At 51.2% G+C, this 27,820-nt stretch overlaps 1 protein-coding gene across 1 annotated transcript; it reads left to right on the forward strand.

Moving 5' to 3' along the window:
• The first annotated feature begins 1,387 nt into the window (after nucleotides 1-1,387).
• On the forward strand, nucleotides 1,388-26,074 carry LOC132588899 (uncharacterized). Its single transcript, XM_060261360.1, has 7 exons — nucleotides 1,388-1,476; nucleotides 5,101-5,225; nucleotides 16,217-16,431; nucleotides 18,236-18,301; nucleotides 19,508-19,777; nucleotides 20,834-20,928; nucleotides 25,744-26,074. The coding sequence occupies exons 1-7, from the start codon at nucleotides 1,388-1,390 to the stop codon at nucleotides 26,072-26,074; spliced, it is 1,191 nt and encodes a 396-aa protein (XP_060117343.1).
• The last annotated feature ends 1,746 nt before the right edge of the window (nucleotides 26,075-27,820 follow it).

The following is a 27,820-nucleotide window of genomic DNA, read 5'->3' on the forward strand; positions in this document are numbered from 1 at the left end:
GGAGCCTGACTCCTGAGAAGCACGTCTAGTCTAAGAATGCTCAGAAGCAAAGGACTCATCTGTGGTGACAGGCCCAAAATCTAGGCTTGTGGGACCCCTGCAGCTCACTCCCCTCCACTGCCAGGTCATGTGAGATTAAGGAATATCTTAATTGATGCTGTGCCTCGTATTTGCCCTGCCTCCCCCCAGCCTCCCAAAATTCACTCTGCACCCTCGTATCCTGCAAAGAACTTAATAGTTGCCTTGCTGGGCAAGGAGATCTGTATGGAATCAGCTTCCTTCTGTAGCTTAGCACCTTATCTTGATATAATTGACCTCTGCTTGTCTTATTTAACAGATGGAATTATAGAATCAGAGTTGGAAGGGACCCCCCAGTGCCATCTAGTCCAACCCCATGCACGATGCAAGGATTCACAAGTACTTCCCCTAAGTTCACAGGATCCACATTGCTGTCAGAGGGCCATCTAGCCTCTGTTGAAAAACCTCCAAGGAAGGAGAGCCCACCACCTCCCATGAGGAAGCCTGTTCCACTGAAGAACCGCTCTAATAGTCAGGAAGTTCTTCCTAATGTTGAGCCGGAAACTCTTTTGAAATTAAATCAAAAGAGTTTCCAGCTCAACATTAGGAAGCACTTCCTGACCATCATCAGAGCGTCTGCTGGGATTTTAAAGCATAGCAATTAAGATGCTGGGAATTTAAAGGCTCAGAAGTCAAGTGATGCTGAAATACTTCAGATGGCTGAGCCGGGCATGAAGGAGCCAATGCAATGTTGGCCGGGAAGTAAGATTTCTTTTCTGCCTTCACCACCACTTCATAGGTCTTCTCATGAGTTCCATAGCAGTGCACGTTTTCTGCCAACAACTGCCAACCCTCCTCCTTCAGCTCCACAGTCAGCCAAAGCTAGCCTGAGCAATGTGTCATGGGCATGGATGCTGGCATCACCCACAGCAGTCACTCTGGGTGCCTCCAGCCACCACTGGGGCCAAAATGATCTCTGCCATTTCCTGTCCAGCAAGGGGCCAGGGGGCCTGGGAATGAGCAGAAAGCCCAATTTCTCTCTTGAGTCCACCATAAGAACCAATTTTTGGAGCCACCACAAGAACCAGACAATGAATGCCAGCTGTATCTTGAACGGGGAATCTGTGAAAGGAGAAGATCTCAAACAGGAAGGTCACTGCCCCTCCCCCAGCTTCCAGGGCAGGGTTGATTGTCAAAACCGCATACCCAGGCAGCATTAGCGAAGACGGAGACATCCCCCATCAGGTTCTTTGAAGCAGGTCTCCAGCATAAGGACATAAAAAGGGCCCTGCTGGGTCAGGACAGCGCTCCATCAAGCTGAGCATCCTCTTTTCCACAGGGGCCAACCGGTCGCCCTTGAGGACCAGCCATGCAGGACACAGAGGCTGAGGCTTCCCCTGCTGCCATTCCCCAGCACCAGGATCAGGAGATCTGCTGCCTCTGCAGATGGAGGCTCCCGTAAGTCTCCATGGCTAGTAGCCGCCGATGGGCCACTCCTTCATGAACATGTCTGAGCCCCTTCTTAAGCCATCTATGCCTGTGGCCATTGCTGCAGCCTCTAGCACCAAATTTCACATCTTAATAACTCACTGAATTAAGAAGTGTTTCCTTTTCACCATCATAAACCTCCTGCCCATCAGCCTTCTTTGGTGCCTCTGAGCTCTAGCATTTGGGGGGAGGGAGGGAGGGAGGGAGGGAAAGTTCTCTCTGTCCACTTAAGAACATAAGAGAAGCCATGTTGGATCAGGCCACTGGCCCATCCAGTCCAACACTCTGGGTCACACAGTGGCCAAGAAACCCAGGTGTCACCAGGAGGTCCATCAGTGGGGCCAGGACACTAGAAGCCCTCCCACTGTCCCCCCCCCCACCCCTGCCAAGCACCAAAAATACAGACATAAGAACATAAAAGAAGTCATGTTGGATCATACCAATGGCCCATCCAGTCCAACACTCTGCGTCACACAGTGGCCAAAAAAACCAGGTGCCATCAGGAGGTCCAGAATTCCAGAAGCCCTCCCACTGTTGCCCCCCAAGCACCAAGAAGACAGAGTATCACTGCCTCAGACATAAGAGAAGCCATGTTGGATCAGGATGATGGCCCATCCAGTCCAACACTCTGTGTCACACAGTGGCCAAAAAACCCAGGTACCATCAGGAGGTCCACCAGTGGGGCCAGGACACTAGAAGCCCTCCCACTGTGCCCCCCAAGCACCCAGAATACAGAACATTACTGCCTCAGACAGAGAGTTCCACCATTATGCTGTGGCTAATAGCCCATGATGGGCCTCTGCTCCATATGCTTATCTAGTCTCCTCTTGAAGCTGGCTATGCTTGCAGCTGCCACCACCTCCTGGGGCAGTGAATTCCACGTGTTAATCACCCTTTTGGTGAAGAAGGACTTCTGTTCTTCCACTCTTCTTCCACTCTCACCTCTTTGTGCAGCAGCAGCAGCATTAGAGTCCCTCCTCCCGGGAGCCCAGTTTCCACATCAGCCTCTCCCCATTCCCCCTTCCGCCCCCCGCTCTTCATCTGCTCCACACAGTGCCTCTGTCCACAGTGCTGCACACAACTGCCTGCCTGCCCTCAGCGCCTCTGTCGGGCCATACGAGGCTCCTTGCGATTCACTCCTCATTTGCCAGGTCACTGGATCCTCCTGCAAAGCATTCGACTCCACCGGGGGTGCCAAAGCTGGGGGGCGGGGTGGGAAGGGGATGCTGAGACAGGAGGGAGGATTGTGGAGTGGAAGCTCCAGTCCGGAATGCAGTGAGGAGGAGGCCTCCGACCGCAGGGCAGCATCTGCTCCTTCCCAGGAGAGAATATTCTGCATTTGGGATGGGAATGGATGGGGGAAGGGGGGGGAGGAATACTTTCTCTGGCAGGCAAGTGGGGTGGGGATGCCCTGGCAAGCAATCTGCTGGGGAGGCGGAAAGGCTTTCTTCCCCTGTATCAGCAGGGCCGAGGCCTCCTTGCGCTGGCGAGGCACTCTCTACAATCAGCAGTGGCTGCTCACACTGAGCTCATTAAAGGCCTGCCCCCCCCCCCCAACACACTCTCTAGATGATGGAACAAGTGTTGGTGGAGAGGAATTGATTTCCCATCCGCTGCTCCTGGTGTCGGGATGAGGCACTGCAGACGACACAACTCTCTTCACTGCGCCCAAGTCAAGGGCAACCTTTTCCCTGCAATGAGGCTCACTTTTTCATTCCCAGCCAGTTCTGCGAAAGGCTTGTGGGGGGGAGTCTTTGCTGCTGTCTGCAGTGTCCCTTCAGCTTCCTCCCTGCCCTGCAGCAGAGAGGGGGGGCCCAACCATGTGGGGGACCAGCACAGCTACTCAGGGCACCAGGTCTGGCAGGCTTAGTGGCAGAGCACCTGCTTGGTAAGCAGAAGGTCCCAGGTTCAATCCCCACTGGCATCTCCAACTAAAAAGGGTCCAGGCAAGAAGGTGTGAAAAACCTCAGCTTGAGACCCTGGAGAAAGAGCCGCTGCCAGTCTGAGTAGACAAGACTGACTTTGGTGTAGTGGTTAATTGTGCAGACTCTTATCTGGGAGAACCAGGTTTGATTCCCCACTCCTCCTCCACACACAGCTGACCTTGGGTCAGCCACAAGTTCTTGGAGAATTTTCTAAGTCCCACCTACCTCACAGTGTGTTGTCAAGTTCTGTGCAGCAGTCTTTAAGTCCACCTCTTTGATGCAAATCAAATTAGGTTTTATTCAAATGATCAGCATGTCAACAGCAAAGACAAGTCTTGCTACAACTGACCTGTGCTGAACAGGTCACACTTTTATAGATTACAAAAGACTGTTAATTACACAGGCCTCAGGCATCTAAATTCTGGTGGGCTTAATATTCAATGACAGACACCTTCAGTCTACCCCCCCCCACCCCCCCACACCCTGGCCTGAACAAATGGCAGCCTTTTCTCTTGAAAAGAATCCCTCATGGTCCTTTCCTCCGGACCAATTTGCAGGTGGGAGGGGAGGGGAGAGTGGAGGGCAGAATCCAAGCAAAGCATAAAAATACTCCAGACATGATAACATGGCAGAATCAGAGGAGAATTATATGAGTACAGAAGGGATGCAATCATGGCAAGACACAATTCTTGACATATGGAGAGGGGAAGGGAAAGAAGATTGTAAACCACTAGGAGACTCTGAGCAAAGGGTGGGGTATAAATCTAATCTCCTCCTCCTCCACCACCACCTCTTCCTGTTCTTCTTCTTCTTCTTCTTCCCATCTCCCATTTCACTCATACTAGCTAGCCCAGGGCTGATCAATGGCACATTCGCACTTCCAAGTGATTGCAGTCAAGGAATGAAAGATTCCACTGCTGCCCCTTCCCTTGACTATCCTTTTAGTAGCATGGCCAAATAGATGTGGGGCGTTTACAGAGCTCAAGCTTCAAGCATTCAAAATATAAGAAAATTTAATAAACAAAAATAAAATGAGGGCTTGTGGTCTGTACAAGGATTGGGCTGAGCAAGGATATAAAGAAAAAAGTGAAAATGTGCAATCCTCTAAACTGTATATTTATACTAAATGAAGTTTAATTCAGATAGGCTACTAATTCTTGAAGTTGCAGCATTTACAATTTCTTCGTTCCCTTCCTTCTGAGAGTTGGGACTTCTCCTTGTCTTGTTTTTTCCAGACATGGTCAAGATGGAGTCCCTTTGTTCATCACTATGGGCTGCCTGGCTAAGAGCCCCCCAAATTCTGATGTCCTGTGAATTTAAGAAACTTCCCTTTCAAGTCTGTCCCTCTCGGTTCTGATCTTGTCCTGAGAGGAAGGAAGGAATGACTCTCTAGCCCTTGGACTGCCCTAGCCTGTCCCCAGAGGCAGGACATTCCAAACAGGTGTGATATCATGTGACGTCTTTTGTTCTTCTGTTGGTCAGGGCCAGGTAATGGTGGCCCCTGAATGGAGTGTGGAGGCCCTCAGAGTTCAGCTGCCTTTTAGTTTTCTATTGGAGAAAGTAAGTCCCTTTGGGCATCCAGCTCTCCTCAGTGACCATGATCATAAATGGCTGTTTTTGAAACATATAGACTGTTTGACAGACCCTCTCATCTCTTGTTCTTCATCAGGCTCCAAGTGGTCAGGAAGGGGCTCCTGGAGCGTGTGGCCAAGGCAGGTGAACAGGGCACGCTAACGGGAGAGTCTGGCATCATGGAACTGGTGCAAGAAGTGAAGAGGAAGCCAGTGCGTTTGGGTCAGGCAGCAGCTCCCTCCGCATGCAAAGAAAAGGGCCTCCAGACAGGAGAGTTTCTTGTGAGAATTTAGGGGAAGTCTGAGGTAAAGCAAGACACAACTGTCAAAGAAGATGCAATTAAGCTCCTGTGTAAGTGCACTTTCATAGAATCATAAAGTTGGAAGGGACCTCCAGGGTCATCGAGTCCAACCCCCTGGCACAATGCAGGAAACTCACAAACACCTCCCCCTCAATTAACAGGATCTTCATTGCTGTCTCATTCTTCCCGACCATCATCTTCTGAGGTTCTTCTCACGGGAAGGCCTTGTCCTCTGCCCTGTTGTTGGCTCTCCAGTGGGACTGGTTGGCCACTGTGTGAGTCAGAAGGCTGGACTAGATGGACCCTCACTGGTCTGATCCAGCAGGGCTCTTGCGATGTTCTTCTCAGGGGAAGGCCTCAGCCTCTCTGCCCTGCTGCTGGCTCTACAGAGGACCTGTTTGGCCATGTGTGAGACAGGAGGCTGGACTAGATGGACCCTCACTGGCCTGATCCGGCAGGGCTCTTCTTGGAAGCATAACATTCCAGTTCCCCCAATAAGTGCCTCCTTTTGAGTGGGCAACCCCATGGAAGATGGGCTGACTTCTCTGTCCCCAGTGGGCATTGCCACTGACCAGCAATGCTGCAGCTCTGTCTTGATTCAGCTTCAGGGAGGAAGGATGTTGAGGAAGGTTTTTCTTCTGGCGTGGATTCTGCTCATGTGATCAGCACCACTTCCAAGGCATTGCCGGGGCTGAAAGGCTCTTCCCTGCATGTGAAGAACTGGAAGGCCACACAAGACAAGGCTCTTTCCTCCCTCCCTCGGCCCCAGGCTCCCAGATCGCTTGCCGTTCCAGATCTAACAGAGAATGGAGGGCCTTTCCCAAGGAGCAAGTGGCTGAGTTGTGCTTTGGGAGATTCTTCTTCTGGACTCAGCTGAGGCCCCTTGCCCCCCCCCTCGCCCGCCCTGGCCTTTGCCCAACATGGCCGACAATTAAGGCCCTGTCCTTGCAGCGGTCAGTCTATCACGCCTAACGAGAGAGGCAGCAACAGCCAGCCATTTATTATTCATAAAATCCAGGGCCTTGAAGTTGGAATAAAATTTAGCGTCTCCAGGATCAAATAATGTTGCTTTAATTACTCGTCAATTATGCATTGCTCACACTCGATGCCATGCTGGTGTCTCTCCAACGAGTTCTGTGACACGTGAGCCTGGAGGCTGGCAGGTCTTTGCTGGCTAGCAGTGGGGGCGGGGAGGGGAGCCTGGAGTTCAGGAGGGAGGGGGGGGGAAGCAGAGAAGTCAAGATGATGCTCCTGGAAAGAAGGGGAGGAGATAGGCTTGCAGCAACCCTCTCTGCCCCATGCCATTAGCTGTCTTTTGAAGGCCCTGTGTGCACACACACACACACACACAGACACACACACACAGAGAAGAACCCTCCACACATCCACTCCCATGCACTGAGGGTCAGGGCATGCCCTGGTGAGCATCTGGTACAGAGACAGGGCTGGGTGGGGCAAACATGTCCACCAGAGCCTTCTCCTGGCTCTGACTATGGAGGGAAGGGGTTAATAGCACCCTCGGTTTCCCTTCTGCCACAGGGAACAGCCAAGGGAAGACCCGTTTCCCCAGTGGGCAGATGGCAGCTTCAAGGGAGAGGGAATGGCCTGGAAGGAAAGGGTTACACTCCCCGCCCCCCCCCCGCCTCTGCCAGGGCTGCGAATTGCCAGTGGGAAGTGTCTTGGAGAGCCTACCGTGGCCCCCCCACCCGCTTGCTGGGTTTGGCCCCAATTCAGCAACACAATTCCAGCCATCAAAGCAGCCCATCATCGGGACAGCCCACACGGTGCCAACATCAGTTTGGCAACTCTTATTTCTGGATGATCAAAATTAGTTGTCAGAGTAATAACCTGAAACAATTATAACTATCAAAATTATTATAATCAGGATAATCGCTAAATGTGCCAACACTGTTATTTCTGGATATGAAAAGCTCCGTCACGGCGCTCAAAATAAGAATATCAACACAAGAATATCCACAGGAATATATATATATATCCAGAACCCTGGTGGAGAATATCAGCATCAGTTTGGCCATTTCCACTTGTAGATTATCCAAAAGAGCGTCAGAAAGAATGAGGAGGAAAATGTATTTCTGGGTGCAGGATATGGCCACGGCTGGGACACATTCAGAGGACAGGTGGAATGCCATGCAGAACCACCATAAGAACTAAGTAAGAATATAAGACGAGCCCTGCAGGATTTGACCAGTGGTTCATCTAGTCCAGCATTCTGTTTCACTAAGTTTGGTGTAGTGGTTAAGTGTCAGTCAGTCAGTCAGTTTATTGCGGCTCGACAGCAACAACACAACTCATCAATAACAGTACAACACAACACCAAGTTGAAATATAACATAACAATATAAAACTTGTACATCCATCAAAGTGGTAATAAAATTAGCTGACGTAGGCAACACTTAACTAAAAGCATCTTCTTTCAAATACAGACAGCATTAAATTTCTTCCTGTCAAGGTCGGTAACATATAGAAACTTAGCAAGATCCAAAGAAAGTTGATCACTCCCATCCCCTAAGAGGAAGTAAATGGTTTGGGCCTGATTTAAAGATTCAGCTAGCATTAGATGGTTCCGCAAAAGTCTGTACCTTGCCTCTGTATGGAAAAGACAGTTCAGAATAAGGTGGTTAAATGCACAGACTCTTATCTGGGAGAACCAGGTTTGATTCCCCACTCCTCCACTTGTAGCTGCTGGAATGGCCTTGGGTCACCCATAGCTCTCACAGAGCTGTCATAATAGGTGATTTGTGTCCTAATAGGTGATTTTAACTACCTGCAGATTGATTGTGTCAATATGTGTTCAGGTTGAGAGAAAGAGATTGAGTTTCTAGATGCCCTCAATGACTGTGCTACGGAGCAGTTTGTCACAGAACCTACCAGGGGTGGGGCGATCCTGGATTTGGTCTTAAGTAATGCCCAAGACCTGGTGAGAGATGTAACAAGTGATTCCACCACTTGGGAGCAGTGACCATAATGTTATTAATTTCACCATTTGTATAAATAGGGAGTTTCCCAAAAGTCAAGCACAGCCACATTTAACTTTAAAAGAGGCAAATTCTCTGAGATGAGGAGGCATATGAAGAGGAAAGTGAAAGGAAAGGTAAATGCAGTCAAAACCTTTGGGGAAGCTTGGAGGCTATTTAAAACTACAGTCCTAGAAGCTCAGATAAAATATATACCACAAGTTAGAAAAGGCACAAACAGGTATAAGAAAAGGCCTGCATGGTTAACAAACAAAGTAATGGAAGCTGTAAAAGGTAAGAAGGATTCCTTTAAGCAGTGGAAAGTTAGTCCAAGAGATTAATAAAAGGGAACACAGGCTGTGGCAAATCAAATGCAAGACTGTGATCAGGCAGGCAAAAAGGGACTATGAAGAGCATATTGAAAAAAACATAAAGACCAACAATAAAAATTTCTTCAAATATATTAGAAGTAGGAAACCAGCCAGGGAGGCAGTGGGGCCCTTGGATGACCAAGTGGTAAAAGGATTACTGAAGGAGGACAGGAAAATGGCTGAGAAGCTGAATACATTTTTTGCCTCTGTCTTCACTGTGGAAGATGAGAAGTGTTTGCCCGCTCCAGAACCACTAATTTTTGAAGGGGTGTTGAAAGACCTGAGTCAAATTGAGGTGACAAGAGAGGAGGTCCTACAACTGATTGTACCATCTTTCCATCATATTATAATCATCCTCCCCACATGTTCCCCAGAGAGTGCTGAGATCGGGGTCCCAAAACCTCCTTACAATCCCTGGGCCAAAGGAGGCCCGTCTGAAAGTGACCAGAGACAGGGCCTTCTCGATTGCAGCTCCCTGTTGGTGGAATCAGCTCCCGGAAGAGGTGAGGGCCCTGCGGAGCCTTGAACAGTTCCGCAGGGCCTGCAAAACAGTCCTCTTCCGGCTGGCATATAATTAATTGCTATCAGAATGCCTGAACACTCCAATCTATAACACCAGATTATTTAATACTGGAATATTGAAGAATTGATTTAAGGAAGGTTAGCATAGTACATATTGTAGTAAGTTTTATGTGATTTTATGTATTCTATATGTATTTTATATATTTTATTGTATAATTATAATTATTAATCTATCATGAATGTATTTAAATGGATTCTGTTGGTTTTTATGTTGTAAGCCGCCCTGAGCCCACCTCGGTGGGGTAGGGCGGGATATAAATTGAATAAAATAAATAAATAAATAAATAAATCCTCTGGTGTAGCTCTGGAGAGCCAGTTTGGTGTAGTGGTTAAGTGTGCAGACTCTTATCTGGGAGAACCGGGTTTGATTCCCCACTCCTCCACTTGCATCTGCTGGAATGGCCTTGGGCCAGTCATAGCTCTGGCAGAGGTTGTCCTTGAAAGGGCAGCTGCTGTGAGAGCCCTCTCCAGCCCCCCCCCCCACCTCACAGGGTGTCTGTTGTGGGGGAGGAAGGTAAAGGAGATTGTGAGAAGAAGAAGAAGATATTGGATTTATATCCCACCCTCCACTCTGAAGAGTCTCAGAGCGGCTCACAATCTCCTTTACCTTCCTCCCCCACAACAGATACCCTGTGAGGTGGGTGGGGCTGGAGAGGGCTCTCACAGCAGCTGCCCTTTCAAGGACAACCTCTGCCAGAGCTATGGCTGACCCAAGGCCATTCCAGCAGGTGCAAGTGGAGGAGTGGGGAATCAAACCCGGTTCTCCCAGATAAGAGTCCGCACACTTAACCACTACACCAAACTGGCTCTCACCAAACCGAGCCGCTCTGAGACTCTTCGGAGTGGGGGGCGGGATATAAATCCAATATCTTCTTCTTCTCTATCTTTTGATTTGGTGGGAGATAACAAAATCCCATAGTTAAATTTCTTTTTGGGCCCTCTATTTCGACCCAAAGCATTTCTAGAAGGGAATCTAATTCTTTGACCTCAGTCTTACTGGACTGTATACCCTCTCTGACACAGAGCCACCCCACCTCCAACCCTTCCTTCCCTATCCTTCCGATATAACTTATATCCAGGAATCACCGTATCCCACTGACTCTCCTCATTCCACCAAGTTTCTGAAATTCCCACAATGTCTATGTTTTCCCCCAACACTAAACATTCCAACTCACCAATTTTACTTTGAACACTTCTAGCATTTGTTTTAAAACATCTATAATTTCCCAGGCAAGTTAGACTCACAACCTTCCACCTGCTGCCTCGAGACTTTGGCAGACGCTCCATACTGTTTGTCACCATCTCAGTGGACAACTCTGATCCATTACCTGGTAGAAAAGTAATGGCTAACCCTTCATCTCTTTGAGATGAGTCCTCCCAAACCAGAGACATTTCATCTCCTGTCGGCTTTCCCCCAAGATTTAGTTTAAAAACTGCTCTGCCACCTTTTTGATTTTAAGCGCCAGCAGCTTGGTTCCATCTGGGGACAAGTGGAGACCGTCTCTTTTGTACAGCTCCCGCTTGTTCCAGAAAGCATCCCAGTGCCTAACAAACTTAAACCCTTCCTCCCTACACCATCGTTTCATCCACACATTGAGACTTCTAATTTATGCCTGTCTCTCCAGCCCTGCACGTGGAACAGGTAGCACTTCTGAGAAGGCTACCTTGGAGGTCCTGGCCTTAAGTGTCCTGCCTAGAAGCCTAAATTTTTCCTCCAGGACCTCATGACTGCATTTCCCCACATCGTTGGTGCCAACATGCACCACGACCACTGGCTCCTCCCCAGCACTGTCTATCAGCCTATCTACAACACGCGTAATGTCCGCTACCTTCGCACCAGGCAGGAAAGTCACCATACGGTCAGTACACGGTTTTGCCACCTACCTGCCTACTTGCCTAATGATTGAATCACCAATTACCAAGACTCTCCCTCTCCCCCTGCCCAGGGATGGTTCCTTGGTGCGAAAGGATTCCTGCTCATCAACTGAAGAAGAGGTTGCTTCTGAGGGTGCATTCCCCTTATCCCCAGAACGGTGCCCTGTTCCCTCTCGACCCTCATGCTCCCTGGCAGCAACAAGGCTGCCATGTTCAGAGTGGGACTCATCTAATATGTCCCCAGGAGTCTTCTCTGAGTGCCTAACTGACTGTCTCTGCTTCTCCAGGTCAGTCACCTTGGCCTCAAGAGTATGAACTTGTTCCCTGAGGACCAGGAGCTCCTTGCATCGAGCACACACCCAAGAGTTCTGTCCTTTGGGCAGATATTCATACATGTGACACTCAGTGCAAAACACTGGAAAGCCCCCATGCCCCTGCTGGCATTCTACCTTCATGATAGCTTTTTAAAACTATAAAGTCCCCTTTTAAATCCTGTTTGTTTATGTGGCTGTCTTTCTGGAGGGTCTACTTACCTTATTGGGAACACAAGGAAAATAGGGATCTGGGTTCCTGCTCCTTACACAGCCACCAGGCTAAGAGCCACAGGCCACGAGCCCTTCAGCTCTCACCCTTCAGCTCGTGCCAAAGGCTCACGCCTCTGGCAAGGCGCACCTTGATAATGCAAAGAGGGTGGGGCCTCATTCTGCTCCAGGAACACAGCCACTCCTAATCAATCAGCAACAATCACCTTCAGCCCACTCAAACCAAACAAACAGCCATTCCCCAGGTCCTATATTTGATTGACAAATTAAAAACTAATAAGTCACCAAGTCCAGATGGCATACATCCAAGAGTTCTGAAAGAACTCAAAGGTGAACTTCTGGATCTCCTGACAAAAATATTTAATCTTTCATTGAAATCTGCCTCCGTTCCTGAGGACTGGAAGGTAGCAAATGTCACCCCCATCTTTAAAAAGGGTTCCAGACGAGATCCGTGAAACTACAGGCCAGTCAGTCTGACTTCAATACTGGGAAAGTTGGTAGAAACCATTATCAAGGACAGAATGAGTAGGCACAGTGATGAACACGGGTTATTGAGGAAGACTCAGCATGGGTTCTGTAAGGGAAGATCTTGCCTCACTAAGCTGTTACAGTTCTTTGAGGGGGTTAACAAACATGTGGACATAGGGGACCCAATAGATGTTGTTTACCTTGACTTCCAGAAAGCTTTTGATAAAGTTCCCCATCAAGGCTCCTTAGTAAGCTCGAGAGTCATGGAGTAAAAGGACAGGTCCTCTTATGGATAAAAAATTGGCTAATTAATAGAAAGCAGAGAGTGAGTATAAATGGGCAGTCTTCGCAGTGGAGGATGGTAAGCAGTGGGGTGCCGCAGGGCTCAGTACTGGGTCCCAACCATTGAGCATTCTGGGTAAAACCAAAGTATAACCAAATGCTGCTAGCAAACTTCCTCCTAACCCCCTCCCTACCAGTAGAGAGTATTCCTGCTTTGAAATGGAAATGTGTGAAAAGTCTTATCTGGGCCTTCTCAGCTCAGGCTCAAAGAAGGGAGGAAGGAGCCTCGAATCATCAAGGTCATTTGGGCCTCTAATCAACATGAGAATGTATTTGTAACATCTATGTGTGAATGTTCCCTGCACAATCCCCCACCCCACCCAGGAATCCTTTTGAAGTATCCCTTATATGCAATGTATCTACTGTATGGTCTTTAGTCTTTTCAAGCCTTGGCTTAGGCCGCAAGTATCAGTATCAATAAAATAGTTTCTTTGTACCTACATCAACTCATCATTGAATCTGCAGACTTGACATGGATGGGCCATTGGCCTGATCCAACATGGCTTCTCTTATGTTCTTATGTGACACAGTGTTGGACTGGATGGGCCATTGGCCTGATCCAACATGGCTTCTCTTATGTTATTATGTGACACAGTGTTGGACTGGATGGGCCATTGGCCTGATCCAACATGGCTTCTCTTATGTTCTTATGTGACACAGTGTTGGACTGGATGGGCCATTGGCCTGATCCAACATGGCTTCTCTTATGTTCTTATTTCCTTTTGTCCATTCTGAGTCGATTGCCCATCAACTTCACCAGGTGCCCCTGAATTCTAGTATTATGGGAGGGGGGGGGGAGTTCACTTTGTCAACTATAATCCTATGCATAATTCCATAAGCCTCTATCTTGTTCCTCCCCTTAGTTGTCTCTTTTTTAAACTGAAAAGTCTCAGATTCTTCGTCTTTCCTCATGATGAAGGTGGTCCAGCTTCCTCATCATTTAGCTTGCCCTCCCTCCTCTGTAGTTATCCCAGCTTTGCAATGTCCTTTTCCAAGATATGGTGGCCAGAACTGTGCACACTTTTCCAAATGAGGCCACATGCTATTTGCTTCAAAGCACCATTTTCTCTAAAATACCATATGCTTTAGATGGGTTTAAATAATTCTGTATGGATTAGACTTCGAGGGCTCCTGTCGGGGGCCAATTATCAACACGGTGGGACTCATTCCACGAGGCTGTACCAGGCTCAGTTTTATTCACCCACATTATTTAATCTTTAAGAAAACCTTCGAGGGAGATAATTAGGGATGGGCATGCAACTGACTCACAAACTAAAGTTCATGATGAATTTGGGGTGGTTTGTGGTTCGTGTACGGAAGTTCACCACAAGTCAACCACAAACTTTCCATGAACTTTCAAGTGCTTAGTGGTGGTTTATGAACGGATACATTTCCAGACAGACTCTTTCCACTCTGCCAAACTTCAAAGCAAAGTTAAAAGAAACGGGAACGATTGTAGAGGAACAGGTGGCAGGGTGAGGTCCCCTGTGCACTTAGTATGGGTAGCTCACACTTTTGAACCTGTCCCCAAAAGCACTTTCCTAGGGGCATCTTCTTTGGGGGGGCATAACTTGGACCCCCAAGTCCAACCTGCACATAGCTTGGTGGGGATGTAGAGGAGCATCAGGAGGAGATCTGTTGTGAGTTTGTGAATTTGATGTCTCCAGCTTGCACAGGATCGTTCTATACACTCCTGAACTTCTTGAACCTGCACCTGTCATTTCCATGGGGCACCTTCTTCGGGGGCCCTGTAACTGGGACCCTGTAAATCTAATCCTCACCAAACTTGGAGGGCAGGTAGAGAAGAGTCATCTGGAGATCCTCGGTGAGTTTGGTGTCTCTGGAATGCTGGGAAATAATTATGTCACATCATGAACCTCATGAACAGAACCAGTTCCTTTGACTGTTTGTGGTTCATGAACCAGGCATGCCACAAACGATGAACTGGACCAAACCACATATTCCCAGTTCAAGCTCCTCCGTAGAGGGAATCTGTGTGCCATGACTTCCTCTTCAGCATTTGGCCATTTACAGCTAATCAGCATATATTTAAATGGATTAACTGTGAAGGGGGGGAGGATTTCTGTGCCCCCTGAATGTGATTCCCTGACCAGAGGCAGGACAGGGTGTTGCGTCATTGGATTAAAGAATCATCCCACTCTATACAGCAGGGAGTATCCAGAAAAGACCATGGAGTCATAGAATCCTAGAGTTGGAAGGGAACTCATCTAGCCCAACCCCTGCACAATGCAGAGAACTCACAAACGCCTCCCCCTAAATTAACAAGATCCTCATTGCTGTCCCATGGCCATCTAGCCTCTGTTGAAAAACCTCCAAGGAAGGAGAGCTCACCACCTTCCAAGGAGGAAGCCTGTTCCACTGAGGAACCGCTCTAACGATCAGGCAGTTCATAGAATCACAGAGTCGGAAGGGACCTCCAGGGACATTTAGTCCAACCCCCTGCACAATGCAGGAAACCCACAAACACCTCTCCCTAAATTAACAGGATCCTCATTGCTGTCCCATGGCTATCTAGCCTCTGTTGAAAAACCTCCAAGGAAGGAGAGCCCACCACCTCCCAAGGAGGAAGCCTGTTCCACTGAGGAATCGCTCTAATGGTCAGGAAGTTCTTCCTAATGTTGAGCCGGAAACTCTTTTGATTTAATTTCAACCCATTGGTTCTGGTCCTACCTTCCGGAGCCACAGAAAACAATTCCACACCATCCTCAATAGGACAGCCCTTCAAGTACTTGAAGATGGTGATCCTATCACCTCTCAACCGCCTCCTCTCCAGGCTGAATATCCCCAGCTCCTTTAACCTTTCCTCATAGGACTTGGTCTCCAGACCCCTCACTATCTTCATCACCCTCCTCTGGATCCGTTCTAGCTTGTCTATATCCTTCTTAAAATGTGGTGCCCAAAACTGAACACAATACTCCAGGTGAGGTCTTACCAGAGCAGAGTAAAGCGATACCATCACATCACGTGATCTGGACACTATACTTCTGTTGATACAGCCCAAAATGGCATTTGCCCTTTTAGCCACATACTACTACTAAGACAAGTCTCCCCCATCCTATAACGATGCATTGGATTTTTTCTACCTAAATGTAGAACTTGACATTTATCCCTGTTAAAATTCATTTTATTGGTTTTAGCCCAGTTTTCCAGCCTGTCAAGATCATTCTGTATCCTGTTTCTGTCTTCTTCTGTGTTTGCAACCCCTCCCAATTTAGTATCAACCCCTCCAAATTTAATAAGCATTCCCTCTATTCCTTCATCCAAATCATTGATAAAGATGTCGAACAAAACAGGTCCCAGGACAGATCCTTGAGGCACTCCACTTGTCACTCCTCTCCAAGAGGATGAGGAACCATTCACAAGCACTCTTTGGGTGTGATCCGGCAACCAGTTACAGATCCACCTAATGGTAACAGGATCCAAACCACATTTTACTAACTTGTCAACAAGGATAGTCTGTGGAACCTTCTCAAAAGCCTTACTGAAATCAAGTTAAACAACGTCTACAGCATTCCCCTGATCCAGCAGGGTAGTCACTTTCTCAAAAAAAGAGATCAGGTTAGTCTGACATGACTTATTCTTGAGAAACCCATGCTGGCGCTTAGTAATCACATCTATTCTTTCTAAATGTTCCAGGACTGACTGTTTGATGATTTGTTCTAAAACTTTTCCAGGTATAGATGTCAAGCTGACAGGTTGGTAGTTACCCAGAACATCTTTTTTCCTCTTCTTGAAGATGGGGACATTTGCCCGCCTCTAATCTTCCGTCACCTCTCCAAAACCAAAACAAGCAAAAGCAGTTATGCCTGGAATGAAACACAAAAAAGCACAGTGAAGTTAATGAGTGACGCACCGGAGCGGCCTTTGCCCCCAGAGAAGGCAGATAGTGACAGAGCCAAGCACGTCCCAAAGGAGAGAAGGGGGGGGGAGCTGGGGGGACAGGCACATCAGGTGAGGAGGAGGCTGGCCAGGAAAGGTTTCAGCACCAGGGGCTTGAGGCAACATGAACAGAGATTCCTTTGCATGGGCAGGGCGCACAGGCATCCCTGTGAAAGGGGAGTCTTGGAATCCCCCAAGCTCCCTGAGGCAGCCTGTGGCTATAACTCAAATGGCCCCAGAGGCAGTGTGGAAGCCCTATAAAGCAGAAATGGGGAGTAGAGAGGTGGGTAGACAAGAATCCTGGGAGACCTGGGCTCAAAGCCCCACTTCCGCCATGGAACCCCACCGGGTGACCTCCAGCCCATTGCAAACTCCCACTGTGTCCAGCCTCACAGGGCTGTTGTTCTGGGAACAGGGTGGAGGAGAGAAAGATGATGGGGGCGGGGCTGCTGCGGGACCCAGCAGGGGAGGAAAGCAGGCCGCAAAGCAATAAATGCAGGTGAGTCATTTGCATTCAGAAGCAGGACAGCTTTCAACTATCACCTTCCCTGGTGGCATTTAGGACTTCTGTAAATAGTCCCCATTCATTTCTTCCAAGGTAGACATCAAGAGTCCAAGGGCATCTTCTCAGTACACCTCTCCCAAATGCATACGGTGTTAGTTATGAGAACCTGATGGGTTTAAAATCCCCCCACTTGATGCAGTAGTTGGTGGGGCTGAGCCCCAAAGGCTTTCCCCCCAGAGCCCCCTGCTCCAGCTTCAACCCAGCTCCCATCCTGCCAAATGAAACCCTTCTGTCTGTTAACTCCACAGCCAAACTTCCAAACGAAAAAGAAACCCCTGGAAAGAATGACTGCTTCCCAAAAGGACTGGACTTATTGGATTTATATCCCACCCTGTACTCTGAATCTCAGAGCGGTCACAATTTCCCCCCGCCCCACAGACACCCTGTGAGGTGGGTGGGGCTGAGAGAGCTATTACAGCAGCTGCCCTTTCAAGGACAGAGTCTCAGAGTGGCCTACAATCTCCTTTCCCTTCCTCCCCCACAACAGACACCCTGTGAGGTGGGTGGGGCTGAGAGAGCTCTTACAGCAGTTGCCCTTTCAAGGACAGAGTCTCAGAGTGGCCTACAATCTCCTTTCCCTTCCTCCCCCACAACAGACACCCTGTGAGGTGGGTGGGGCTGAGAGAGCTCTTACAGCAGTTGCCCTTTCAAGGACAACCTCTGCCAGAGCGATGGCTGCCCCAAGGCCTTGGGTCAGCCACAGCTCTCTTATCTGGGAGAACCGGATTTGATTCCCCCCTCCTCCACTTGCAGCTGCTGGAATGGCCTTGGGTCAGCCAGACCTCTGTTATCTGGGAGAACTGGGTTTGATTCCCCACTCCTCCACTTGCACGGCTGGAAAGGCCTTGGGTCAGCCAGAGCTCTCTTATCTGGGAGAACCGGGTTTGATTCCCCACTCCTCCACTTGCACGGCTGGAAAGGCCTTGGGTCAGCCAGAGCTCTCTTATCTGGGAGAACCGGGTTTGATTCCCCACTCCTCCACTTGCAGCTGCTGGAATGGCCTTGGGTCAACCATAGCTCTGGTAGGAGTTGTCCTTGAAAGGGCAGTTTCTTTCACAGCCCTCTCAGCCCCGCGATAAAGGAGATTGTGACTACTCTGAGACTCTGATTCAGAGAGAAGGGTGGGATATAAATCTGGTCTTCTCCTCCTCTGTAATTTGCCCTGGTGGCTCTGAGAACACACAAAGTTATTCCACTTCTCCTGCTAGCATCTCCTAAAACTCTCAGTCTGGACTTCCAGGTAATCTCTATACACCATGAGAATTACCGCAGCTTTGTCTGACCTGTGAGACTGTCCTTGTCTCTCCCCAGGATCTTTGGCTGGCTGCCTTTCCAGACTCCCAGTCTTTTCTCCGCTGGGTAAAAGCTTCCTCGGAGGTGTGTGTGTGGCTCTTTGGACGCCAAGGAGCTTCCTGTTGGAGACTCCTTTTATTTGACTGCCGCTCCCCGCCCTGGTCTCTAGCAACAGTTTCCCCTCCAACTGGCTGCTTCTTTGCAGATATGCTTTGACCCACCCTCTCAACTCCCTCTCTCTCTGCTTCTCCACCCCCCTCCCAATTCCTCCGAATTCTCAGCAGTCCGATGTCCCAGCTCTTAGTCACGTGACTTAGCAGCTCTCTTGATTCCTGGTGCTTAGCTAAAAGCCTTGCTGTCCCTCACAAAAGCATTTAATGACACTTGTATCCCATGTCTCTGTCACTAATGGAAAACAACTTGAATGGCCATATTTCCATCACATTTTACTTTTATGGTTAGAAAACAGGCAACTTCTGAATTTGTCCTGAATTTGCAAGAACAGCAGAAGAAACATAACATTTTGAGGCAAACAGGAGTTGTCATGAAATTTGGTTGCACCCCTCGACATCTTCAACTTCGACCACCATTTTTCACACTCACCCCCAAGCCCTGAGCATCCCGCCCCCTTCTTCTTTGGAGAAAGGAGAGGAGTGGTTGGTTGAGGGGGCTTTATATATAGTCTGCCTTTCTTTCAGACACTCAGGGCTGGTTAAAAAATTTAGCAATGCAACAGGAACAGTGTTCAACTGGATGCCAAAGTTAGAAAGGTAAAAGCATCTTCCGGAAGAATTCCATTTTACTGCTGTTACCCAAATTGTTCTCCATGTCTGGCCTGATGTGTGAACAGTGTCCTCTTCAGGTGCAGGATTAGAACTCTCTTCCCACTCTGCTGTTCTGTGGCCACCGAAAGTGTCACTCCACAAACGTGGCCACCAGAAATGCCACTTGGCATTCAGGCTGCCTGGCCTTTGGAAAGCAATTCAGGAAACCTCTCCCTGCACTGAGAGACCCCTCCGGGACCTCCCGCTGGGGGGGATTCCATCTCTGCTTCTGTCTTCTTTTGCACCCCTCCAGCCACGGTGGGGTGGGCAGGGCAGCCGGGATGGGGGTGGGGACCCACTATCAACCATGTGCACGGGATGCCTCTCGCCCTGCTGGGTTGCCTCTGTGGGAGGGCGGCTGCAGCCTCTTGGGAGCCTTCCTTCGTGTCCCTCCAGGGCTGGTGGTCAGGGTGCCCGAGTTGCCTTGACCTCAGCCAGGGAGATAAGGTCTCTGTTTGGCCATCAGGAACAGTGGGCGTTGCTGGCCAGAGACATGAGGAACACACTGTCCAGCTGGACACAGAGGCTGGAGTGGCCGGAGACCATGCCTCCCCGCAAAGGCCTCATGTTCTGCCTTCTCCTCAGCCTCTCAGGGGCTTTGGAGCACCCAGCAAAGGCCAGGAGGCTCCTAAAGGAGAAGCAGGGGATCAGTGTTTCTAATGGAGGCCCTCGGGGGGTCTGGGGAAGGCCAGAGTTCTGCCCAGAAGGCACCTGTGCCAATGGTTTCAAGCTGCAGGTAGGTGTGGGGGGGCTCAGATGGCAGCAAAGAGGGGGGGCAAGGAGAAGAAGAAGATATTGGATTTATATCCCGCCCTCCACTCCAAAGAGTCTCAGAGTGGCTCACAATCTCCTTTCCCATCCTCCCCCACAACAGACACCCTGTGAGGTGGGTGGGATTGAGAGGGCTCTCACAGCAGCTGCCCTTTCAAGGACAACCTCTGCCAGACCCAAGGCCATTCCAGCAGGTGCAAGTGGAGGAGGGGGGAATCAAACCCGGTTCTCCCAGATAAGAGAGCTCTGGCTGACCCAAGGCCATTCCAGCAGGTGCAAGTGGAGGGGTGGGGAATCAAACCCGGCTCTCCCAGATAAGAGTCCGCACACTTCACCACTACACCAAACTGGCTCTCCGGAGTGGGGGGGCACCTCCTGACTCCTGGGCCATGTCCTGAAGGCTCAGCGGGGCTCCTTAGGGAAAGCCCCCTTCAGGCCAGCAGGGCTGACCTCTGACCCTGGGCTGCAACTTCAGGGTTCCTGGGAGGTGAAGAAGAGGCGCTGAGGGGAAAGAGGCCTGAGAAAAGAAGGGAGTGAAAACCGGCCTTTGCTTCATGAGGGGAGGGGGGGTGAGGAGAGGAGAAAAGGCAGCAGGGGCAGGCTAGTCTGCTGGACGGTAGAAAGAAGCTTTTAACAACTCAGTGGTGGGACTGGTTGGCCAGAGGTCTTGAAGGCTCTTCCTCCTCCCTTGGAGGTTGCTTTAGGTTGTGTGTGTGGCGGAGGGGGCTCGAACAGGATGGTCTCTAGACCCCTGCCAGCTTTCTTAATCCAGCTGCCCCTCTCCATGTCAGGACACAGAGCTGGGGATGGGGGAGGAGAAGGGGCGTGAAGAGTGGCACACAGAGCTTCCCACCAGGAAGGGAAGCCCACCCCTCACCTTGGTGGTCTTGGCAGAGCAGCACCACCTGCCCAGTGGCCTTCGGACCAGCGGCTGAAGTGGCCTTGCGATGGCCTGAGGGGCTTGTGCCGTCCGCACTCTGTCCACCTCCCCCCCACCTGGTCTCTCATTTCTCCCTTAAAGGTCCATTCACCAGCCAACGGCACAGACAAGACAGGAGTGAATGGGATCAAGCTGCGCTGCTCAGATATGTCCAGCATCACATCGACTGTTGGGCCGTGAGTAGCTCCTTCTTCCCTTTGCAGAGTCAGCGGGGCTCCTTCTCTCTCCAAGGGGGGCGACCCAGGCGATGTGCACAGAGGCAAGAGAGGGTGTCCCAGCGCTGGGCTCCGTCGCCTGCACTGATCTGCTCCGGCTTCTTCTGCAGCGTCAGTCACGGGGCTTCATTTCCTGCCTGATCATAGAATCACAGAATCCTAGAGTTGGAAGGGACCTCCAGGGTCATCTAGTCCAACCCCCTGCACAATGCAGGAAACTCACAAACACCTCCCCCTAAATTCACAGGATCCTCACTGCTGTCAGATGGCCATTTAGCCTCCTTTCAAAAACCTCCAAGGAAGGAGACTCCACCACCTCCCAAAGAATCAGAGTTGGCAGGGACCTCCAGGGTCATCTAGTCCAACCCCCTGCACAATGCAGGAAACTCACAAATACCTCTCCCTAAATTCACAGGATCTTCATCACTGTCAGATGGCCATCTAGCCTCTGTTGAAAAACCTCCAAGGAAGGAGAGTCCACCACCTTCCGAGGAGGAAGACTGTTCCACTGAGGAATCGCTCTAACAGTCATAGAATCATCAAATCCTAGAGTTGGAAGGGACCTCCTGGGTCATCTAGTCCAACCCCCTGCGCAATGCAGGAAACTCACAAACACCTCCCCCTAAACTCACAGGATCTTCATTGCTGTCAGATGGCCATCTAGCCTGTTTAAAGACCTCCAAGGAAGGAGAGCCCACCACCTCCCAAGGAAGCCTGTTCCACTGAGGAACCGCTCTAACAGTCATAGAATCCTAGAGTTGGAAGGGACCTCTAGGGACATCTAGTCCAACCCCCTGCACAATGCAGGAAACTCACAAACTCCTCCCCCTAAATTCACAGGATCTTCATTGCCATCAGATGGCCATCTAGCCTCTGTTTAAAGACCTCCAAGGAAGGAGAGCCCACCACCTCCCAAGGAAGCCTGTTCCACTGAGGAACCGCTCTAACAGTCATAGAATCCTAGAGTTGGAAGGGACCTCTAGGGACATCTAGTTCAACCCCCTGCACAACGCATGAAACCCACAAACACCTCCCCCTAAATTCACAGGATCTTCATTGCCATCAGATGGCCATCTAGCCTCTGTTTAGAAACCTCCAAGGAAGGAGAGCCCACCACCTCCTAAAGAATCCTAGAGTTGGAAGGGACCTCCAGGGTCATCTAATCCAACCCCCTGCACAATGCAGGAAACTCACAAACGCCTTCCCCTAAATTCACAGGATCCTCATTGCTGTCAGATGGCCATCTAGCCTCTGTTGAAAAACCTCCAAGGAAGGAGAGCCCACCACCTCCCGAGGAAGCCTGTTCCACTGAGAAACTGCTCTAACAGTCATAGAATCCTAGAATCCTAGAGTTGGAAGGGGCCTCTAGGGATATCTAGTCCAACCCCCTGCACACTGCAGGAAACTCACAAATGCCTGCCCCTAAATTAACAGGATCTTCTTTTGATTTAATTTCAACCCATTGGTTCTGGTCGTACCTTCCGGGGCCACAGAAAACAATTCCACCCCATCCTCTACATGACAGCCCTTCAAGGACTTGAAGATGGTGATCCTGTCACCTAATGTTGAGTCGGAAACTCTTTTGATTTAATTTCAACCCACTGGTTCTGGTCCGACCTTCAGGGGCCACAGAAAACAATCCCACACCATCCCCTGTATGACAGCCCTTCAAGGACTTGAAGATGGTGATCCTATCACCTCTCAGCCGCTTCCTCTCCAGGCTAAACCTCCCCAGCTCCTTCAGCCTTTCCTCATAGGACCTGGTGTCCAGACCCCTCCCCATCTGATGGAGAAGCAGGCGGTGGAGTGGAAGGAGGGAAACGTTCCTTTGCTGCGGGACCCTTTCTCTGCTGTGGTCAGGAAGCTGAGTGGGGGAACTCGACTTCAGTCTTTGACCCTTCTGAGTAGGACCCCTCCCAACCCCCAACATGGCAGCAGTGGGAGGAATGGCTGTTTCAAGATGGCTCAAAGGGCACGCGTCGCAGGCTCCATGCATGTCTGGAGCCATCTTGGAAGCGACAATAGCACACCTGCAGGCCTGGCACTAGCACCCCAGGCTGAAACCTGCACCTCTCTCCCCCTCCAAGTTTCTGCGTGCGGCCTGATGATGTCACCGGAAGTGACATCATCAGGCCCCATGTGCTTGGCCCAGCCCTGTGCTCGGCCCTCTCCCGCTTCAAAGGGAGCTGGAAAGACCTCTTCCCAGCCCCTCTGAAATAGGAGAGGGCTGGGCAGCCCCCACCCCAAGCCTCGGTCAGGGCGAAAAGACAGCGGGCAAGCTCAAAGGCGGCTCTGAGCACACACGCCGTCTTCCCAACTTCACCAAGGTCAGGAAGCGGCTATGGTGGGCGAGGGGGCGCCATCCCTGCACACAGGAAATAACGCACTTCCAATCCACTTTCAGTGCACTTTGCAACTGGATTTTCCTGTGTGAAACAGCAAAATCCACTTGCGAATGTTCCCTAAAGAGGACTGAAAGGAGAGTGTTATTCAGCACTTGTGAGAGCAGCACCCGGAGAGTCTCATTTTGGAAGGAATTCAAAAAGCTGCCAATGGTGGCAGGTGGCGTGTCGCTGGCAGATTCTGAGGGGAGCGCCTGGAATGTTTGCATTCAGCTTGTTTTGCTCCTTTCAACTTTAGATTCCTCCGTCTCATCATTAGATCAGGTGTTTCGAGCTGTTAATATATCTGCATGACATTTGCCCTGGTCTCAATGACAAACACGTTCCCAGATGTATTTTTGGTTTGTCTCCCAAGCAACCGGAATGAAATTGGCAGATGCTGTTGCCCAAACCCTCAGGGTCCCACCTTCCAAACTTCAGGCAACCAGGAGAAAGCCTCCCAGTCAACTGGAGAGTCCATTACAGGCACAACACAATTCGAGGACTAATTCCTTTCTCTCATCCAGCTAAGAGGAAACCTTCTGCAGGAACTGTCACCCTCACACGAGGAAACCTAGCTGGCTGCCAGGGGTGGAGAGGAAACACAGACCACGGGGGACCTCGCCTGGCCAAATGGTCTTGCAGAGTTTGAGCCGGCCACCTGTCTTCACAAGATCAGGCAAGGGCTGGAAGGGCCAGGGCTCTGCTCTGGAGCCTCTGCTTGGCATTAAGGTGGTGCCGGGTTCAGTCTCCAGCTATAAGGGCCAGGCAGGAGGGGATGAGGGAGACCCTTTTCTGTTTGAGCCCCTGCAGGGAGAGCTGCTGCCAGTCTGACTGGAAGGACCCCGGAAAGGTGTGAGTCAGTAGAAGGCAGCTTCATGAATTGAGGGGGAGGTGTTTGTGAGTTTCCTGCATTGTGCAGGAGGTTGGACTTGATGACCCTGGAGGTCCCTTCCCACTCTAGGATTCGACATGTATGGAAACTGCGGCCTCGCTCCTTCTCCTGTCCTGCCATTTCCCAGCCGGGTGTATGAGCTAAGCCCAGTCCACCATGCAAGAGCTTAGATGGCTCTAGAAAGGAGCTTCACCACTTACATTGGAAGAGTCCCTTCCCCCAACCCCGGGGAAAGGCTGTGTAAAAACACTGAGCTACTTTCTGCTGAGCCTTGCCTGGGCAGCCACACTCAGAGGGCTGTGGCCTCCAGGGTTTCCTTTCCCATGGACTGTCTGGCCCTTCTTTAACAGGGGCTGCTGCCGCCAGCCACTGGGCTGGGGTTCCGGCCCAACCTTCCTGTGCCCGGGGAATGCCAGCATTTTCTCACAAGCTCTCTGCCCTCTGGTGTCAGAACGGGTCGAAGAGGAAATGCTGCAAGCACTGCTGGGCTCAGGCACTGCAAGGGACCCGATTCAGAGAGATCTCCTGACTCTCAAGTGGTTTGGCCGAGGAATCAAATCTCTCTTTGCCCTCTGCCCCCTGCCCTGTTTCAGCTTCACCTGTCTTGCTGGGCTCTTTTCTAGCCCTTTCTAATCAGTCTGCTCTGCATGACAGTCAGTATTGTGTTCAGTTTTGGGCACCACATTTTAAGAAGAACATAGACAAGCTGGAACGGGTCCAGAGGAGGGCTACGAAGATGGTGAGGGGTCTGGAGACCAAGTCCTATGAGGAAAGGCTGAAGGAGCTGGGGATGTTTAGCCTGGAGAGGAGGCGGCTGAGAGGTGATAGGATCACCATCTTCAAGTCCTTGAAGGGCTGTCCTATAGCGGATGGGGTGGAATTGTCTTCTGTGGCCCCAGAAGGCAGGACCAGAACCAATGGGTTGAAATTAAATCAAAAAAGTTTCCGGCTCAACATTAGGAAGAACTTCCTGACCGTTAGAGCAGTTCCTCAGTGGAACAGGCTTCCTCCTTGGGAGGTGGTGGGCTCTCCTTCCTTGGAGGTTTATCAACAGAGCCACGATGGCCACCTGACAGCAATGAAGATCCTGTGACTTTAGGGGGAGGTGTTTGTGAGTTTCCTGCATTGTGCAGGGGCTTGGACTAGATGACCCTGGATGTCCCTTCCAACTCTAGGATTCTATGATTCTATGACCTCCCCCAGCACTGGCATAAAAGGCAAAGTCTGTGCTTGGGTTTATGGGGATGCCCCCCCCCCACCCCAGGCCCTTCTGCAGGCGGGTGGAGTCCTCCTCTGCCTTGGAGGGTCCCCTTCTTCCATCGCCTTCAGGGGCTTCATTCAAGAGCTGCCACTCAGGACAGGAGGCCATTCCTGAACCCCCCTCTTCCCCCCCTTCCTTTCCCCACGGCCTGGCCTCAAGGGTAGCAAGAGAGGCATTCCTGGCAACCAGGCTGCAAGTTCACCTCCTCCTGCTCTGCCTCCTTTCTGCTTGTCCTTCAGGTGGGGAGCCTGGACCACCACTCGCCTCTGCCCCACCGGCTACCTGGACTCCTTTGCCCTGCGGGCCCAGCAAGAAGCAGCCTCCCCTGACAAGATGGCCGTCACCAACGTCCTCTTCACCTGCTCCTCCTCTAGCCACCCCCTGGTGGGAGACGGGCTGGCCGAGGGCCTCCTCGGGGGCTGGAGCAACAAGTGCCTCCACGGCCACGTGATCTGCGGCATCCGCACCAAGGTGCAGAATCCTCAGGAGCAGGCCGATGAGACGGCCCTCAACGACGCCCTGTTCTACTGCTGCCCCTGCCACTCTCCTCCCAAGCCCACCCCACCGTAGTGCCCCCCCCCGGTTCCTATCAGCCCTCCTGGGGCCCCCCAGACAATAAACCTTCATGACGGCAGGAAGCCTGGAGCCTCTGAGTGTGTGTGTGTGTGTGGGGGGGGGGTTAACAGCTGCAGCAAGCAGAGGAGCGGGGGGGGGGGGTCATGTGGGGCACTGAGGAGCCCCCTAGGGTTGCCAATCCCCAGGTGGGGGCAGGGGATCCCCCGGTTTGGAGGCCCTCCCCCCGCTTCAGGGTCGTCAGAAAGCGGGGGGAGGGGAGGGAAATGCCTGCTGGGAACTCTGTTATTCCCTATGGAGATTTATTCCTATAGAAAATCATGGGGAATTGATCCACGCGTATCTGGGGCTCTGGGGGGGGGGCTGTTTTCTGAGGTAGAGGCACCAAATTTTCAGTACAGCATCTAGTGCCTCTCCTCAAAATATCCCCCAAGTTTCAAAACGATTGGACCAGGGGGTCCAATTCTATGTGCCCCAAAAGAAGGTGCCCCTATGCTTCATTATTTCCTATGGAAGGAAGGCATTGAAAAGGCGTGCCGTCCCTTTAAATGTGATGGCCAGAACTCTCTTTGGAGTTCAACGATGCTTGTCACAGCCTTGATCTTGGCTCCACCCCAATGTCTCCTGGCTCCACCCCCAAAGTCTCCTGTCTCCACCCCCAAAGTCCCCAGATATTTCTTAAATTGGACTTGGCAACCCTAGAGCCCCCCCTTGCTGCTAACGAGGCTCAGGGCAAAGAGCTCAGCTGCAGGGGGAGGGGCAGCCCAGCCCAGATTTCTGCCTCCCCCCCTCCCCCAACAGACCCGCCTGGGCAGGCCCTCTGCAGCCTTCTGCTGGGGCCTTCAGCCGCCTGTAGCCCAAGTGTGTGTGTGTGGGGTGTTCCTGGAGGGGAGGGTGGGGCTGGAGGGGCCTCTGAGGCCCAGGGGATGGAGTGGGGCTGGGCATATCCCTACCCCCCCTCCCTTCTGCCAGGACTGAGGCCTGTAAGGGGGTTCTTGCAGGGATGGGGGGCACGCAGGGACATCCGGAATCCATCTGTGGGGAGCCATGGGCCATGAGATGGGGGGAGACCAGGAGCAAAGGCAAGAGCAGCGGGGTGGGAAGGGGAGGGGAGTCCTGCCCTGCCAGTTGCTGGGGCTTGCCCCCTGCCCCTCTCATGTCCTTTAGTGCTGGCTCTGCTGGTCTCCTCTGTTGTCTGTGAGGGGGAAATTCTGCTTCATGGGAGCGACAGGAAAGCCATGGGGGAGGGGGGAAGCAGCCCCATCCTCAAGGAGCTCCCACTTTAGAGGACAGACACACAAACTGGGAGGGGGGATTCCTCAAACAGGCCGCCTGGGATTCAGTTTCCCTGCAGAAGAAGGAGCGGTTCATGCTTGCTGGGGAGGGGAGGAGTGTTCAAGGGCAGGACACCGGCTCAGCGTGGCACACGAACCCCATGGGTGCTGGGAGGGAGGGAGGGAGGGGGCAGCTCCCTCCCAGGCTGTGTAATGGAGAGCTCTGGCGTGGATCCGGCCCAGAAGCTGTCAGATGAGACATCCTCTTCCCAACAGGGGCCAGCCCCCTCCCCCCATCTCCCAGGAGGGAGTCCGAGGGGGGGGGGCTCTTGCTCTGCAGGCGAGCAGCTAGAGTGGAGACCAGGACGCCAAGGAAGCTCCCAAAGAGAGCTTGGGGGGGGGTACCCCTCCCTCCTGGACCACAGTGAATTCCATTCCCAGAACCTCTTCTCTGCCTCCAGGAATGAGT

Source organism: Heteronotia binoei, chromosome 21 (genome assembly GCF_032191835.1).
Source record: "Heteronotia binoei isolate CCM8104 ecotype False Entrance Well chromosome 21, APGP_CSIRO_Hbin_v1, whole genome shotgun sequence".
Lineage (NCBI taxonomy): Eukaryota > Metazoa > Chordata > Lepidosauria > Squamata > Gekkonidae > Heteronotia > Heteronotia binoei.